The sequence below is a fragment of the Athene cunicularia genome (assembly GCF_003259725.1).
Source record: "Athene cunicularia isolate RWA chromosome 1 unlocalized genomic scaffold, athCun1 chr1_part2, whole genome shotgun sequence".
Lineage (NCBI taxonomy): Eukaryota > Metazoa > Chordata > Aves > Strigiformes > Strigidae > Athene > Athene cunicularia.
In genome coordinates, this window is record NW_020799092.1 from 72801936 (window position 1) to 72818277 (window position 16342).

At 37.4% G+C, this 16342-nt stretch overlaps 1 protein-coding gene across 1 annotated transcript in view; it reads right to left on the bottom strand.

Annotated features, from left to right (window-relative positions):
• The window catches only part of PCLO (piccolo presynaptic cytomatrix protein), a gene marked incomplete at its 5' end in the record, with an annotated part of 357264 nt that overhangs the window by 52011 nt on the left and 288911 nt on the right, over positions 1-16342 (bottom strand). Inside the window, 4 exons of the mRNA XM_026868016.1 lie at positions 802-943; positions 11397-11579; positions 12829-13023; positions 14209-14389. Of these exons, the coding sequence (XP_026723817.1) occupies positions 802-943; positions 11397-11579; positions 12829-13023; positions 14209-14389 (701 nt within the window). The remainder of the gene's footprint in view (positions 1-801; positions 944-11396; positions 11580-12828; positions 13024-14208; positions 14390-16342) is intronic.

The following is a 16342-nucleotide window of genomic DNA, read 5'->3' on the forward strand; positions in this document are numbered from 1 at the left end:
AGTTCTAGAGAATGAAATTTTCCTCGTTCAAGCTTTTTTAGGAAGATTATATCAAGCTCTTGTGACTAATAACAGCAAAGCAAAAACTTGTGTCCCAGAGAAAAGCATGGAACCACTATTGCGAACAATGAATGAGCAATGACCACCAACTAATATTTTGAGAACAGTCAGTCTATAAAATTTTTAAGCCAAAAACATTAAGCCAATCAGGATAAATTACTTTTTCCTATAAAGAAACACAGATGAAATTGCTAAGTGAAGGTGCATGCTGCCAAAGTTGAAGGGAAAAAATCATGGCAAAACTTCATGAAGTGGTTAATTGGATAAAATGTTTGAAAATTAAATAATTTTATAAGACTGTGGTGTATAGAAATACTCATAGTAGCTGGATAATTCCTACAGGAACTCCATCGCCAAAAGCTTTTACCAATGAAGAACAGAGAAATTCTACTCAAACTTAAAAACTTGGGAAAAGTCAATCGGAAAACTCAAACTAAGCATTCTCAGGCCTAAAAAAGTTGTAATTTTAAAACATAACTGAAGATCACCTCTACATACTTTCATTAAATACTGAGACCAGTACCTCCCCTGTGTGACAGCAATAAATTCATGAGTTTGAGGCAGAGGTTTGGTTGGTTATTCAGTGCTCAGCAAAGCAGAATAAAAGTATGAGCTCTGAGAAATTCTCCCCAGGTATAGTGTGTGACTCAGGTCTGCAGAGGAAACTATGAAAGATGATCGGCAAGTGAAAGGGCTATACATAGTGCACAGAGGATCAATACATTAAAGGAAAAGCCTTACATTCTTGGGATGGGAAATAGATTATTCTCTCCTGTAGCACTGCTGCTGCCTTCGCTATCCATGCTGTATCCACTGCCAAAACTACTGGCTGACGAGCCAGTGGAGACAGAACTTTCTGCAGGTCGGTGATTAGTAGACCTTGCTGTACAGGGCAGGAACAGTGGGTTACCAAAAACCTTGTAAGACATCAGTACCATCCATGTTAAGACAAAATGTAATATATCAAAATCACACGCTGCAAACACTTTCACTTTTTTACTTTACATTCTAGTATTGTGTTATCATCTTTTGCAGATGATGTTTATTTTTGACTGTAATAAGTTGTTCTGAACCGAACAGTATACAACCATATTTTTTCTCCAGTCACATTGATAGTTCAGATCAACAGCCTGAAGGAAAAAAAGAATGGATTAGATTGATTAATGCTGCTTCTCTGATTAAAGATATAGAAAACCAGTTATTCATCTGAAACATTTCATATGGTAAAAATGAAAGTTCCAATGGGCCTTCCCCACATTCCTCATGAAACATTCTTTGCATTTGGTGATTTTGAGGAGAAGAAGCTGAAAGGAAATGTAAGTACAGCATCTATAGTCACAGAGACTTGTATGAAGACCTCCACCCCGCTTCAGACATAAGACAGCTACTGCATTGTATTTCTCAACTGCCCCTACCCATCTGAATCACTCTTACAACATGTCTAGAATTTTAATGCACATATTTTGATGGGAGATACCCTAATCTTGCTTAAGAGTATTTGGTGTAGAAAATGTACACCAGCATATGTTATTTTTACTTTGTATGCCTTACTATGTGTTTTGGATATTATTGTGTTACATGAACAAATCTTCCAGTATTCAGCCTTTAGCAAGTTGAGAAATACAAGCAGAAAAGGACATAGTGACATTACACATAATAATTACTACAGTAGAGTAGGTACTCATACTGAATAACACAATTGTCTGGGAATATTAATATAGATTTTTTGAAATTTTTTGTTAAATGTCCTCTACTACATCTACTGTTGTCATGTTTAATCTATTCCAACTGACTGAGTGAATATACTGAAGATAAAAAATACTTTTCTGTAAAGTTAATTTTCTGTGAAGAATTAACGCAATTTTATGTTATTTTGGTGAACCGTGAAACTCTAATGCAAGTAGTTAAAAGAGATTCTTCTTTAAACAAGAAATTAGTGAAATATCTAAATGGAAATTACTTCAAATAAGAGCCAGAGCCCCAACATGGAAGATGGCAATCAATATTATTTGTGTCTGACTGAAAGCATAATATTTTTGGTGAAGACTGCTGTATGTCAACTGATGTGGGACCAGGAAGCTGAGTGTGACTCCTCAAATGTAATGCAAAAACAGATTAATAATTGAAACTAGAAGAGAGAAATTAATCAATTCAGATACCATCAATCCCTGGGCCAAACTGTGAGTTAAGACAGAACTCTTACTCTGCAAAGTGATTCTTCACTGCTAAACCAAGCTGTCACAGAAATCTTTCTTTTCCCCTAAAACTCCATTAGCTTCCTCTGTTTCACTATTACTTACAGCAACGGAAGGAAGCTGTCACTCTAAATAATTTTCAAACAAAAATATTCTTTATCTCTATTTCATGATTTTATACATTGATCATAGGCTGTCTTCTTGGATGTTAATACAAATTAATAAACTGTAAAATCATAATGTTTTTAACAGATGCTCTCAGTATCTCATCTGGAGAGAAAGACACCCTTGTTCTTCCAGCAGGGACAGACCAAGCACAGCAGTGTGCCCTGCTCAGACAGCTGGGAGAGGTGCTTGCTCTACCACTTTCAGTTTGTGGCGCTGTAAGTGAATTCCTATCACTATGGTGACATGTCAGCACATTGCTGTTGTCGGGCAAGAGCAAGATTTCAAAGAGAGGTCAAGCTCTCCTCCATAGTCTGTTATGTCAGCTGCCCTTTATTCAACAGCCTGAATTGGGGCCATGTCATACCTGTCCCAAACTAATCCCTAACCTCAGTTCTCATAGTGTTTGTGTGACCTGTATAACTTCTGATGTTTGCTGTTTGGGAATCTGAAAGTTTCTTTAGGTTGTGGTTGGTTTGTTTGTTTGTTTGTTTGTTTGTTTGCCATGGGATGTCAAATACCTCATAGATGAAGACAACTGAGAAAGCCACACATCTGAAAAACCCATGGAAGCCAAGACAGCTTTTTTTTTTTGCCAGCACAAAAAAGTGTCTTTAGTCCTTCCCTTAGGCATGAATCTTCTTAGTGTAGCATATGTCTCCACTGTAACATATGTGCCAAAAGGGTGGTTTGTATTTTTATTGACTTTGCTGCAAAAGCTAGTGCCTGAAGTAATTTCTTCTATATTTACTGATATCTTTACTAAAAGTAGTAAGAACCTAGAATTTAGTTCAAGCCAGAAAAGCTTGAATTAAGCCTTTATAAGTAATTTAGAATTTTTGTTACATCTATTTATAATCAAAACATAGTTGTTTCTTTTGAAACAGCTGTATCCTGATGATACATTCAGTATGCTGTATTTTTAGTTTTATTTACATATTTTTCTATATTGACGTTTTTTCCCATAAGATCTCTTGGTGAATGGTTATAATGGAACCAAGTTTAGATTCATGACTGGATTTTGAAAATTCTGATGTTATATTTTTTTCCCTGTCTGATCTGTGAAAGTAATGAAGTGCAGCTTCAGTGTGTGACAAGAGATGAAATCCACAAATAGATTTACAGCTGGTTTTGTGACAGATGAAGAATCTGGATGCAGAGAACTCCTCCACAACTCATGAGACACCCACATCTTCTATATAGCTATATTTTTACAGGTAAAACTAGACCTCTAAGCTTCTGCTACTGGTTACAGAGGAATCTTCCAAGTTCTGAAGACATGGTGATGCCTGCTGCCAGCAATATTTTGTCTGAGAGTTAGAATAACCATGGTTAGATTTGCACTCTAAGTTGAAACTTAGAACTTTTTCCTTGCTCTCACGTGCAAGGGACCAGTTTATATATTCATTTGCAGTCTTGCCCTTTCTCTGAACAAATGCAAATGTTGTCTTAGGAGTGTTTTTCTTCTTTAACAAGAAAGTCTGAGGTCACTGTGGTACTCCTCTTATTAGCCTATATAAGACCTGTGAAGCCCTGTAAGTGTTAGAATTGCTACCTTGCTTGGCCCATTGGGTTTCTATCCACATAAAAGACAAGTAACTAAAGTGAGATTAGGGCAGGTTCACTTTTGAGTTATAGAGGTTCTGCTTACAGCTGCCTATGCTAAAAAATGCCTAAATTCTGAAGTTCTGATATCAAAGTTGTGTCAGGGGGTGCACTGGTATGTAGAGTTGAATAGTTTTATATGGAATCACTCTGGTCCAAAAAATGGATATTCTCTTCTGGTATCACAGAGGTGCCGGATACTACAGGGTGTAGTTTTGCTTTACTTAAATATACAACATTTATCTGAATAGGAACTTGGACAAAGGCAATTGCCATCATTTGAATATTAAGTATCCAGAGTATGGAAGAGCTATGTTTCAATGGTTTCTTGCCCTTTGGTTTTTCAAATTATTTCCTGGTTGTTAGAAAACAAACAAACAAACAAACAAAAAACTTTTAGAAACTCTTAGAAATCTTAGAAAACTTTAAAAATAGTTCTCACAGACAAGATTCTGCTGCCAGTTACATATGATGCTCCAGCTCCTTCTTCATGAATTTTTAATGAAGTTTATCAGGTGCTTGGTAGTTTTTAAGGATTGTAAAATCAGTGATGTCTGGACTGTCCAATCATTGGACTATAAAAAATAGAAATAGGAAACGACAGTTTAAAACTCTGATGTGAGCTGATAGCATCTTGCTGAGTCTTCTCAAGGAGATGCAAGCCCATGGGAGCAGGTGAAATCTCCAATGTGCTCTGGATCTAATGACCGACAGACTGGGCATGTCACACACAGTGTCTGCCTTCTGGCAAAAGATTGCCTGCTCTTCACTCTCAGTTGCCTTATTTCAAGTGCTCTAACCTCAAACTGCCCCTAAGGTGCCTGTTTTTATGATGGATTTGCTAGCATTAAAAGCACGCGCTGCTCAGGCTTGCTCTGTAAAGTTCTGCAGTATAAAACCCTGTTGTTGGGACTGCTAGTTGCATCTTCTGTGAACTGGCAATGGAATGGAGATGCACATTACATAATGTGATCAAAGGGATATGCCTCAGGTCAGTTCTGATATTCTCTTTCTCTCACTCTTCCTCATACTGAACAGTACTTTAGACCATGGTCTCACCTATTTCAGCCACATTTGTATAGTAGACATGGATTTGACTGCACACTGAGAAGTGATATTCTCTGAAATTTCAAGGTAACTCTTCAGAGAGCAATTTAACATTTGAAGTGAGTAATGGCGGAACAGTACTCATCTTAAACCATGATGATGGCATTTCTTTACGCAGCAAAGCAATTCTGACGAAATAATTTTCTTCCATGTGGTCCATAGGGTTAGGCTACCATCTAATAGACTTTTGAAATAAGAGCTATCAAATGAAGAATCTGAGCAATTTTCTGAAATTACATATCAGTTTAAAATCATAGAAGAATAAATAGCAGTAATAGTCAAAGCAAAATGTGCCAGCTATTAGACTGAAACAAGACTCGAAAGAAAGCCTCAGATTATTGCTATCTGCAGGGAGTGGGGACAAACTGTTCTTGTTTTGATAATGATTCTTGGAAATGGGTTATTTGTAGCAATATGAAGGCCTGTTTAACTTGGAAATTAAGAGTCTAGTAAAGCTACATATAAAAGAGCTTTGGGCAGTAAATTATTTAAAGTGTGCAGGAAAAATCCTAAATTATTGTAGGAAATTAAAACATGGCATTGACTATTAAAAGTGTTAAAATGGGTATAGACCTAAAGGGACCCCAAATAAGCAGGTATTTAAATCCACAATCATATCCAATCCCAAAGATTTATAGAACCTAGGAATCAATTTCATTTCACTCCACATTGCTGCTAATGCCAGTAAATACAACTTAGTGATAAGGAAAATTCATGTCGATTTTAATTTCTTACAGCTAACTGGGTAGGAATTACACAGTGATGACTCAGACCTGTATCATGGATTCATACATCATATCACATCAAATCACAACTCTGTGTAGCTTTTACCCATTCTGCTGACTCTCGTGAACTTTCATTAAAGTTGTTGGACCAAGGGTGTTAAAAGCACGTATGCTGCCTTTTGAACTAAAGTGTCTTAAACCAGTGATCTTCGAGAGGTGTAAATTGACAGGCTCATTTGGGTACAATTGTGAAAATGCTGATGCACAGTTTGTCTACTTTAGATATTTTAGTTAACCATATTAGCTCTGATAGCAGACCTCCCTCTGACCAGTGAAACTGCTTGACACACAGTTATTTGGAAAGTAGTTTCCTCTTAGGATATCACAGAAAAGCTTTTGTGTCATAATGGAAAATTTACAATGTAAAAGATTAAATGTTCTCTATGGGATAGGAGAAATAAATTCTGGGTACATGCAAGAGATTTGGAGGCTTTCAGAAAATGTGATTTTCAATTTCCAGAGGTTTGGGGTTGAAAAAAAAAAAATGGGAAAAATAGATAGAAATTTCTGTAGAAAGGTATTGTTTGAATTACCTTAATGATAATTTAACAGGTATGTTTGGACCTTTAACTGAATAACCTGCTATTCTGTCTAGATGGTTAACATTGGCTGACTAATTCAGGTCAATAGTATAGCAGTGCTTTTCTCCTGGCATGTTGTTTGCTTGTTTTTTTTTCCACAGAATCACAGAATCATCAAGGTTGGAAAAGACCTTGAAGATCATCTAGTCCAACCGTTAAACTAACACTGACCTCAACTAAACTGTATCCCTAAGCACTGTGTCGAATCTACTCCTAAACACCTCCAGGGATGGGGACTCCACCACCTCCATGGGCAGCCCATTCCAACACCCAACAACCCCTTCTGGAAAGAAATGCTTCCTAATATCCAGTCTAAACCTTCCCTGGCGCAACTTGGGACCATTACCTCTTGTCCTATCACTTGTTACTTGGTTGAAGAGACTCATCCCCAGCTCTCTGCACCCTCATTTCAGAGAGCTGTAGAGGGTGATGAGGTCTCCCCTCAGCCTCCTCTTCTCCAGACTAAACCCCCCCAGTTCCCTCAGCCGCTCCCCATACGACCTGTGCTCCAGACCCTGCACCAGCTCCGTTCCCTTCTCTGGACACGCTCGAGTCATTCAATGTCCTTTTTGTAGTGAGGGGCCCAAAACTGAACACAGGAATCGAGGGGCGGCCTCACCAGTGCCGAGTACAGGGCTCAGATCCCTTCCCTGTCCCTGCTGGCCACGCTAGTGCTGACACAAGCCAGGATGCCATTGGCCTTCTTGGCCACCTGGGCACACTGCTGGCTCCTGTCCAGCTGGCTGTCAATCACCCCCCCAGGTCCCTCTCTGACTGGCAGCTCTCCAGCCACTCCTCCCCAGGCCTGTAGCGCTGCTGGGGGTTGTTGTGGCCCAAGGGCAGCCCCCGGCATTTGCCCTTATGGAAACTCCCCCAGTTGGGCTCAGCCCATGGCTCCAGCCTGTCCAGGTCTCTCTGCAGAGCCTCCCCACCCTCGAGCAGATCAACACTCCCAGATGTGTATCAAATAAAGAGGAAGTCCATATGGCATCCATCATATGATGTTCAAGCAATAGTGTATTGACTTGTAGCTTCTCTCTCATGTCTGAAAGAATAGTAAAATGCATAGGACTAATATGTTATTTGGGCTTAAAAATCACCTACTGAGGTATTTGAATATTAAATTACTGTTCATCAAAGATCCCAGGAATAATCAAAATAATTTTCTAGAAATTTTCTTCTTTGGTCTCTTCCTTTGCCCTTCTGGGGAAAAACTCTCTCCTTTTCCTCTGCAAATAAAGACAAGCCCATTGAATTTTACCCATTAAGCTATACCCATGTAGAGACCACAGCTCCCTATAAAACAGTGTACTTTAAAAATGATCACTGATGTAGATAAATGCTGACTATATGGTGAAGTGTATCTTTTTTGTTGTGCTCCGAACTTCGTATTTCACAGGAAACTATACTGTCAGTTCTAGTGAGGTAGAGCTGGTGTACCTTGCTACCTCACATAGACACTGAAGGGAAATTTTGTTGTTCCTTGTCTTTCTTGATCACTTTATTGGAAGTTATTAAAACTAAAGCATGTAGTTCATTCTTTCAAAAATATAAACTGGCTTTGAAAAAGCTTTTTACATAAAATCAGTAAATAACTACATTGCGGACACACGTACTGTTTTATATGTGTATATCCAGAGAACTGGTAATTACCATGAGAATATCTCTGTTAAATATCTGAAGAACTCTAAAATAATTTATTATATTTAACACAATTGACCTATCAAGAAAATTCCATATGATGGAATGATCTTTCTGTGGGATTGTAAAAGAAGGTGGACTAATGTACATTATCTCTAAAACTGCCTTATCTGGTGGATAAACTAATACACAGATTTGTGTTGAAAGGAATATGCTTAATTTTATATGGATGTATAATTAGCAATGATTCAGATTTTTCACAGATACAAAATCAAATTAACTCAAACCCAGGCACTGCTCTCTCCCTCTGGCTTGGATCCCTTGCAACTTCTGCCTTGAAAGGGTTGGCTCTGAAATGTTATTGTTCCTCTCTGAGGGGTGTGAAGGGAATTTGTATTATGCAGTTGGTTTCTTTGCATATCACACTCTTATCTCTCACAGGCAACAAGAAAATTATAGTTTATGGTTTATTTTTAATTACATGCTGTAGCTGAATATTGGATTTTACAAAAGTATTGAACAAAGACCAATGTTTTCTTTTGTAGCTTCACCTTAATTTTAAAACAGATTGATTAAAATACATTTTTTTACTGTTTAAAATGACTACAGAAATAGTTCAGTCCAACAAAAAAACTGATGCAACTCCTTTGCATTCACAAAATATAATGTATACCATGGATGCTGGTTTTGTTTATTATTTCTGTTTTACTTCTCATCAGACAAATAATTAATAACTGAAAAAATGCATCCAATGGAAAAGGTCCTAGAAGTCAGAAGTAGAGAAAGATTTCTCTGGGGCACTCTAAGAATGACTGAGGGTTCTAGTTTTGTTTTGTTTTTTTCAAGTGCCAATTCAATTCAAAACAAACAAACAAACAAACAAAAAAGGTGTTGAAAGACTAGGTTAAAGGAGGAAACTTTCTGAGGGTTCACTTAGGTAGATAAGGACTGATGATCACTCACAGCATAGAATTTTTCCCACCACCCTTGTGGAAATCTTCCTAGATTACTACCACCTTGTGTGCTTGGGCTGAAAAAAACAAACAGTTGTTCTAAAAGGTGTTGTTCACTGATAAATTTCAGAGAAAAAAACTGTGGGACAAAAAATATAATGGTGTGGATTATCTGTATTGGCTTCCTTAATAAAGGGCTTTGAGACTTAATGACAAAAAATCACTAACTGGCCAAGATGACTGTTCCAGTGCATATAAGCATATCATAATGCATTCTTTTCCAGGTGCCAATAAAGTATGGGGGTGGGTACCACAACTATGCACCATCCCTGTAGGAATGGACTTGCAAAATGATGATGCCCTAATATTCATTGTTCACAATACTCTCCACTTTTAAAAATTCTGAACTGCAGGAGAAACCTCTGCTTCCTTCCTCACCTCTTCCTCCTGCAAAGAACTCCATAAACTGAAGGCTGTTTTGAGCATCTTTGGTATTTTTTCTGCTCAAGGTCATAATCTCTTCTCATTTTACTTACATACTCGACAAAACTGCAATTAACTAATCTTTCTTTTTGTTCCTGCTGAAATGCATGAGATCCATCAACCTAACAATGGCAATTATTGTCCTACCTCATATGAATAAATTAGAAAAAAATAGTTTTGGCACAATAAGAAGAAGCCAAAACTTCTCACAGATCTGAAATCAGACTTATAAACTTTGTGCAGATGACCATGCATTGTGTGTGTCAGAAGTAAAAAGACAAAAGTACCATGTCTCTTTGCAGTAACTCTAACCTCACTTATATATTAATGATATTAATGTGGGCTCTTATTCCCATAACTCTCTATGATGCTTCTAATACTGGTGAGTCAAGGGCATATTGATATATATCCCTTTTGCAATTTTAAAAGTAAAGACATTAGCATAACAGTTCAGTGGGAAGTGTACTCGAAGCCAACAGCTTAGCTATTTTCTTATCATAAAAGTGTATGTGAACCTTGATTCAACCTTATATCACAAGGAAAAGGTTTTAGCATTTCTTGTCTATGCCAAAAGTCTTTACGATAAATCTCTACAGACATGACACTTCAATGGTTCCTAAGAGTTATTTAAATTTCTATGGTATACATCTCAGGAATAGGATGGGCCATGATGCATGAACTAGTACCATGATGTTCTCTGGCCTCTGTCTGAAATAAGTGTATGGAGCTGAGTTGTAGAGTAAGACAACATGCGTGTGGGTGGACAGACATATTGTGTGTAGAGAGATATAGTTATGGAAGACTTCTTAAGGCTCTCATAAGAAACAACCTGTTATATCTAAATAAAATGTTTAAAATTATTTGTTAAATTTGCCCTTGTTAATTAGCTCTTTTAACATCACACCAGTTCTCTTAATGACTCGTTGCCTTTAGGGTATATCATTTGAAGCATCATTCCCTCTTTCTCTCCTAACAACCTTCTCAGCCAGATTGCATTGTCCATGGTGTGCAATGTTTTTTTCACATAAAAACCTTTGATGAATCATTAGAGCTTGGGAAGGGATTATGGCACAGGAGAAGATCTGGGAGTCCAGTGTGTAAGTTTATTGGGATAATTCCTCAGATTCCATGGAAATAAACAAAATGCTCCAGAAGTCAAAAGAACAGTGCCAATTTGAACCAATTGAGATTCTGGCTCTTTATTTGTGATGAAGGGAGAAACTGATGATATGTGGCATTTAGGTTTGATGTACAGGTGCCTACAGGAAGAAAATAATTTTTTAAGAGGCTGATAGGAATGTTGTCAAGAGATTGAGCTATACATGGATCAAAACTCCTTTCCTTTCCACTGGCGGTTTGAAAAAATATCTATGTTAATGGCTTTTGACATAACAACTATGTTGGGAGAGGAAAAAGGAATTGCTAATGTCCCAATTAGAATTCCAGAAACGAAAATGTGCAATTATGTTTTTATCACAGTAGAAAAAAATGTTAAATCACGCTTAAGAAGACCAGCTTGGATGCATACTTTTTATTAGGCAACAACATGAGCAAAGCTATACCATTTTTCAACAGAAGTCTAAGTCCTCCAGTGGAATGGAAGTGCACACATTTCTTGGTTTGTCATGTTTCTTAGCACAGTTTTTAATTACTGATTTATGCACTGATGTGGAAAAATCAAGCAGAGTTCTTGATTCATGTTAACGTTTACAGCACTTAATGGAGGGGTAAAATAAATAATTAAATATTGCAATGAATTAGTAGACATGGCAAGAAGTATTTGGGATGTGGTTGGTTTCTTAACCATGTCTTTCTGCTCACCTCCTTCAGGCTTGACTGGTCCATCAGACATCACTTTCCTGAGGGCTAGTTGGCTTTGGTCTTTGTTGTCATTGGCTGGTGGAGGCAGATTGTCAGACTGAGTTCTTTGAATAGGGAGGACTCCTGCTATGCTGTGTCTGTGCTGCTTCCTGGCATGATTAGACTGACCGCTTTTATGTGCTGCTGTGGCAGTGTGGGTGAAATGGAAACCCAGAGTATGTATCCTCAGATGGAACCAGCTTAAATGTTATTCATGCAAACAGAAGTGTTTTTTTCTCTATTTAAGTAAGTAGTGTTTTCAAACACCAAAGAGACACCACATGCACAGCATTAAAGAGTATTAAAACTGGCTGTTTCTTTATTAATGGTGGTGAAGACAGAGGAAATAATTTTCCCCCAGCTTTTTGCATTATACCGTGGTAAGTTTATGGCATATCAACAAACCCTGAAGACAAACACAATGATTCCACAGTCAGAGAATTTTAATTTGACATCAATTAAACCCTCAACTAGCAATCAGATAGTGGTCTGAAGTATACTCTGGAGAACAATGCTTTTGAATGGAAAAGTTTTAATTTACTTATGTATTCAAAGTTGTCAGACAAAATCTATCTTGACCCATAATCAACCCATGGCACAAAAAGTACTAGAAAAATTGAACTATGACACCCGACTTAGCTGTCAAATCCCTTTGACTTTGCTAACTTGGTAACACTGTTGATATCTAATGTTGTTAATGGCTTTTTGTGTTTAATGATTTGCAATGTGTTTAATGTTTTTGCCTATTGCTGTTCTGCTCATCACTAACATGATTTTATCTGAGATATAAAGGTTGCTTTATATTTCCTTTCAAAAAAAATCAGATATTTACAGTCATTTCAAAAATAGAAATCTCAGCCATGTAGTTAAAAAACTTTTTTCTTTAACTTTAAATCTTCTTTTGTGTATATAATACTGTCCTTCCTGGTTACTACTTCTAGATATGTCTTCTTGTTACTGTGCTCTCAGTACTTGTCATGTGCAAATTGAAGTCCTGGCAGCTGCATCTCTGCAGATTTTGATTATTTCATTGGTAGTTATTTAGTGACATCAAAACACCACCACACAATGGAAGAATTCTCTGTGAGTCATGCACAACCATGGAACATCATGGACCATGAGTGAAGGGACTGATGGAGAAACAGCCAGTTTCACTGCAGTCTATATAAATTAAAATAAATAAATAAATAAATAAATAAATAAAAGACTTAATACAAGAGTATATTGTAATTATATGTATTCACACACAGGCGCACAAAGAAAGACATTGAACAGAGTGAGCACAGTGTGCCAAGAACAGAAAAAAAATAGCCAAAAAGGGAAGGACAGCAGGGAAAAAGGCAACAGATGAACATTAAGCTGCCATGCTGAGGAATTTATTTGCGTCTTTTACTTGGTTGAAGGCGAAGCTGTTGGACAGCTGCTTCAGCAGCGGCGATGGCTGCCCCAGCGTCTTCAAGGTGAGTTTGAGTGACGCTGGTTTTGCTTTGGCTGCGAGATGGACCGTGAGAACGTAGATGTCCTTCAGAGGAAGATTTGGAGCTCCCTGGACTGCTGTGGGATTTCTCAATGGTGGGCACCTGCATGTCTACCAAGAAAATGAAGAAGCACAACTGTTTCATTCACTAAAAAACTCCAGACAATTACTTTTTATACCTCAGGACTGGCATTTCTAGCTGCATGCCCGAACATGGAATAAAGATTAAGCTGTGCAATGCCATCAAAGGCCCAGGATACATCATGATTAGGAAAGTCTTGTGATGCACCATTTTCTACTTCCCCACTTCTTCCTGGCCCAGGGAAAATTTAATCTGCTGTTGGGTTCCTATCACCTGTGAATTATGCCTCCTGTGCTGGTTCAAACTGGTGGAATGATAGGGTAGCCTAAAGACTAATCTGTTTTCCACTTTCTACTTCTTTAGTATGTAGAGACTAACTAGCATCACTTACACCAGTACCAAATACTTACCTAACGCAAACAGTTTTATTCTGATGAATGCATGGGTCAAAACTATAGCCTAACTAACCACAGCTTCTATATTAACCCCAGCAAAACATTACACAGAGAAATAGAGAGGAGATGGAGGAGAGACTTATGACTCTGAGGCTCTCATCTGGAAGTTATTTGGATTTGCTTTTGCTTAGATATGACATATACTCTGTTTTAAGTAAGCAACTGGCAACCAACTACTTAGTATAAAAAAAAAAAATAGTAGAGATAAATTTTGTTGAGCAAGAAACACTGATATCAATTCTGCTTTTGTAAACACTAGTATAATTCTACTATATCAGTTGCACTGATTTCCAATACAATTGAGATATGCTACAGCCCATTGTCATTGACTGGAAATGCACATGCATTATTATAACATAATTGTTATTCTATAAAATATTAATGTGACATTTCCAGAAGATAAAATGCCATAGAATATTTAAGGAACATGAAAAATAGAAAGCTAAATATGTATCAAATTTGGCCAAGGCTACCAGAAAAATAAAAAGGACACAGAATCTATAGTAGCTGTGCAAAACATGTAGAGTTTGTAAGCTGCTCTTTTAAGGACATAATTACTTAGTAAGTTGGCTAGCACTGATCGAGCTAAATCAAGCCTTGGCTCCAGTGAATTCATTACAGAGATAAATATGGTTTTAATATGAGTGGATACAAACTTCATAGCAGTAATTTTATTTTTCTTTTGGAACTTACGCACAGCAAAGATTTTCCCATCATCTGAGAAAACATTTCATATCAGGTGCACCAAGTTGTTCCTACCCTTGGAGGGGTCCGGGAAGATTCCATGACTTCTGCTCTTGATGACAGATGGTTTTGGAGATGGCTGGCTACTCTGTCCAGAATGAGATTTCCCATGATCAATGTTTTCACTCTGTTCTTTCAGAGGGTACCACCGAGGAGTGTTGTCCAGCTGAGAGACACTGGATAACTCGATTAATACCTATAAATAAATCAAAGTACAATAAATGCCCTGTATCTGATCTGTTAATGAATGAGTATACCAGAAGAGTCTACATCTGTGTTACAAGAAGGTGCAATCAAATGTAAGAAGTTAAGGGTATAAGGCTGTATGGTGACAGATTTAGGACTCTCTGCCAACACTCTGACCTCACCTGATAAAGAGGCAGCTGTAATCACAAACCCACATTTGTTAGCATATTGTTGTGTCTGAAGTAACATGTCTTTTCAACAGGACCTCAGGCTTAGCTCCATACCAGGAAGTCCAGATAGTTTAAAGTGTAGCTTGTGAGCACTAGCTTGAAAGCGAGACTAAGAAGATATGTAGTCATCATGCCTCTGTATAGACATATTCTAATAGAAAAATTGGGCAGTGTTATTTTCTCTCTTTTGTCCGTGTTAGTAAAACAACAAATAATTTGGTATTTTTGATATTTGTTTATAATAAGGTCTTCAATAATATGACACTGGTACTTTTTTCTTTAAAAAACCCACATATGCAGAATTTTTAACAAAAGACAAAGAATAGAGATACATTTGCACTTCACTAAAATAATAGAATGCAATAGGCCATTTAGGCCTCAAAACTCCATTGGAAAAAAAAAAAAGGAAGATGCAATAGCAATGTGGAAATGAAAAGAGCGACTTGGCTAAAAAAAAAAAAATTCATTGTAGCTAAAATCTGTCCTACGCCACCTCCATTGATAGCAAAATTTCTGTGAAATTTCTTTAAAAAAAAAATTTGCATTAGGACCAATAAAGACCTTTCATGCCTTAACAGTTTTGCAGCTGAGAGGACCAAGAGATGTAAAGTACTAGAGGCATCATAGAGTCTTGAATGAAGAAAAGGATAAAAATAGTCTTTCATTTCACTCTAAGGTGAGAGGGTTAAATCTAATGTCAGGTAGGGAAGATTTAAAACTAGTAGACAAAAGTATTCAGTTACTTCAGGGAACAGTGTTTTTGTCAGTTTATTACAAGACTGCATAAAAGAAAGTCTCTTCAAGTTTAGGGCTGGGGAAGTCTTTTAACAACTGATTGTTTCTGCAAGGTTAAAAGCCTTTTTTTCTCTCAGCTCCCTAGGTTGTATATGACCTGACGGTCTTTCTGGTTAGGTCTATACTTAATCTGAACAGATCAACTATTTAGCATGTTCCCTGTTGTGGTTTTTGGTCATAGCTTTGGGAATGTTTGGAAGATAGCATGGTTGGGGATTGTTCCCAACAGGCAGTATGGGCTGCGGACTCTGCTTTATGGGAGAAGAGGGTTCACACTCCATGGATGTGAACCAGTGTGTCACCTGCCTTCTGGGGCATGCAGGTGATGCTGGCCCTATTCAAGCAAGTCCTTAGGGCACAATTTGGATATCCCATATCTGATGTTGTGGTACAGGATTCCTCCGGACATCCTGGTCCGGAAATACACTGGATAGTCCATGAAGAACTGTTTTCATATCTATATATGAATGACTTAATAAATAAAATCGTTTTCGAGGTTGAAAATATTTGAAGGCAAAAGTTTAAATATTCCCGTAGAAGCAGCTGCTGGAGCATCCATTTTCTAAATGTCACAGATAACAATGATGTAAATATTCAGTAAAGCCCTGCATTTGGACAAACATGCTGAACTCAACAAGAATACTGATGAAGCATGCAGGAAATAAGTAATCATGTAGCTGCTTCCTATACATTTATTTTAGTAATTGTTCAAATAGTGACACTGATTGCTCAGTTTTGTACTTACACAAAGGGGAACTGGAGCTGAACTGAGTGCCTTTTTGTGAAATTCAAATGTAGAATGAGCAGGGATACTCTGACTTACTCTGAATATGAGCAATCGATTTTCCTGGGCTTCTGTTTCTAATTATAATCCTCTTTTGTAATAACATTTTTAATTACATTTTTGACATAATAATTATTGCTGGTAATTCTGTATC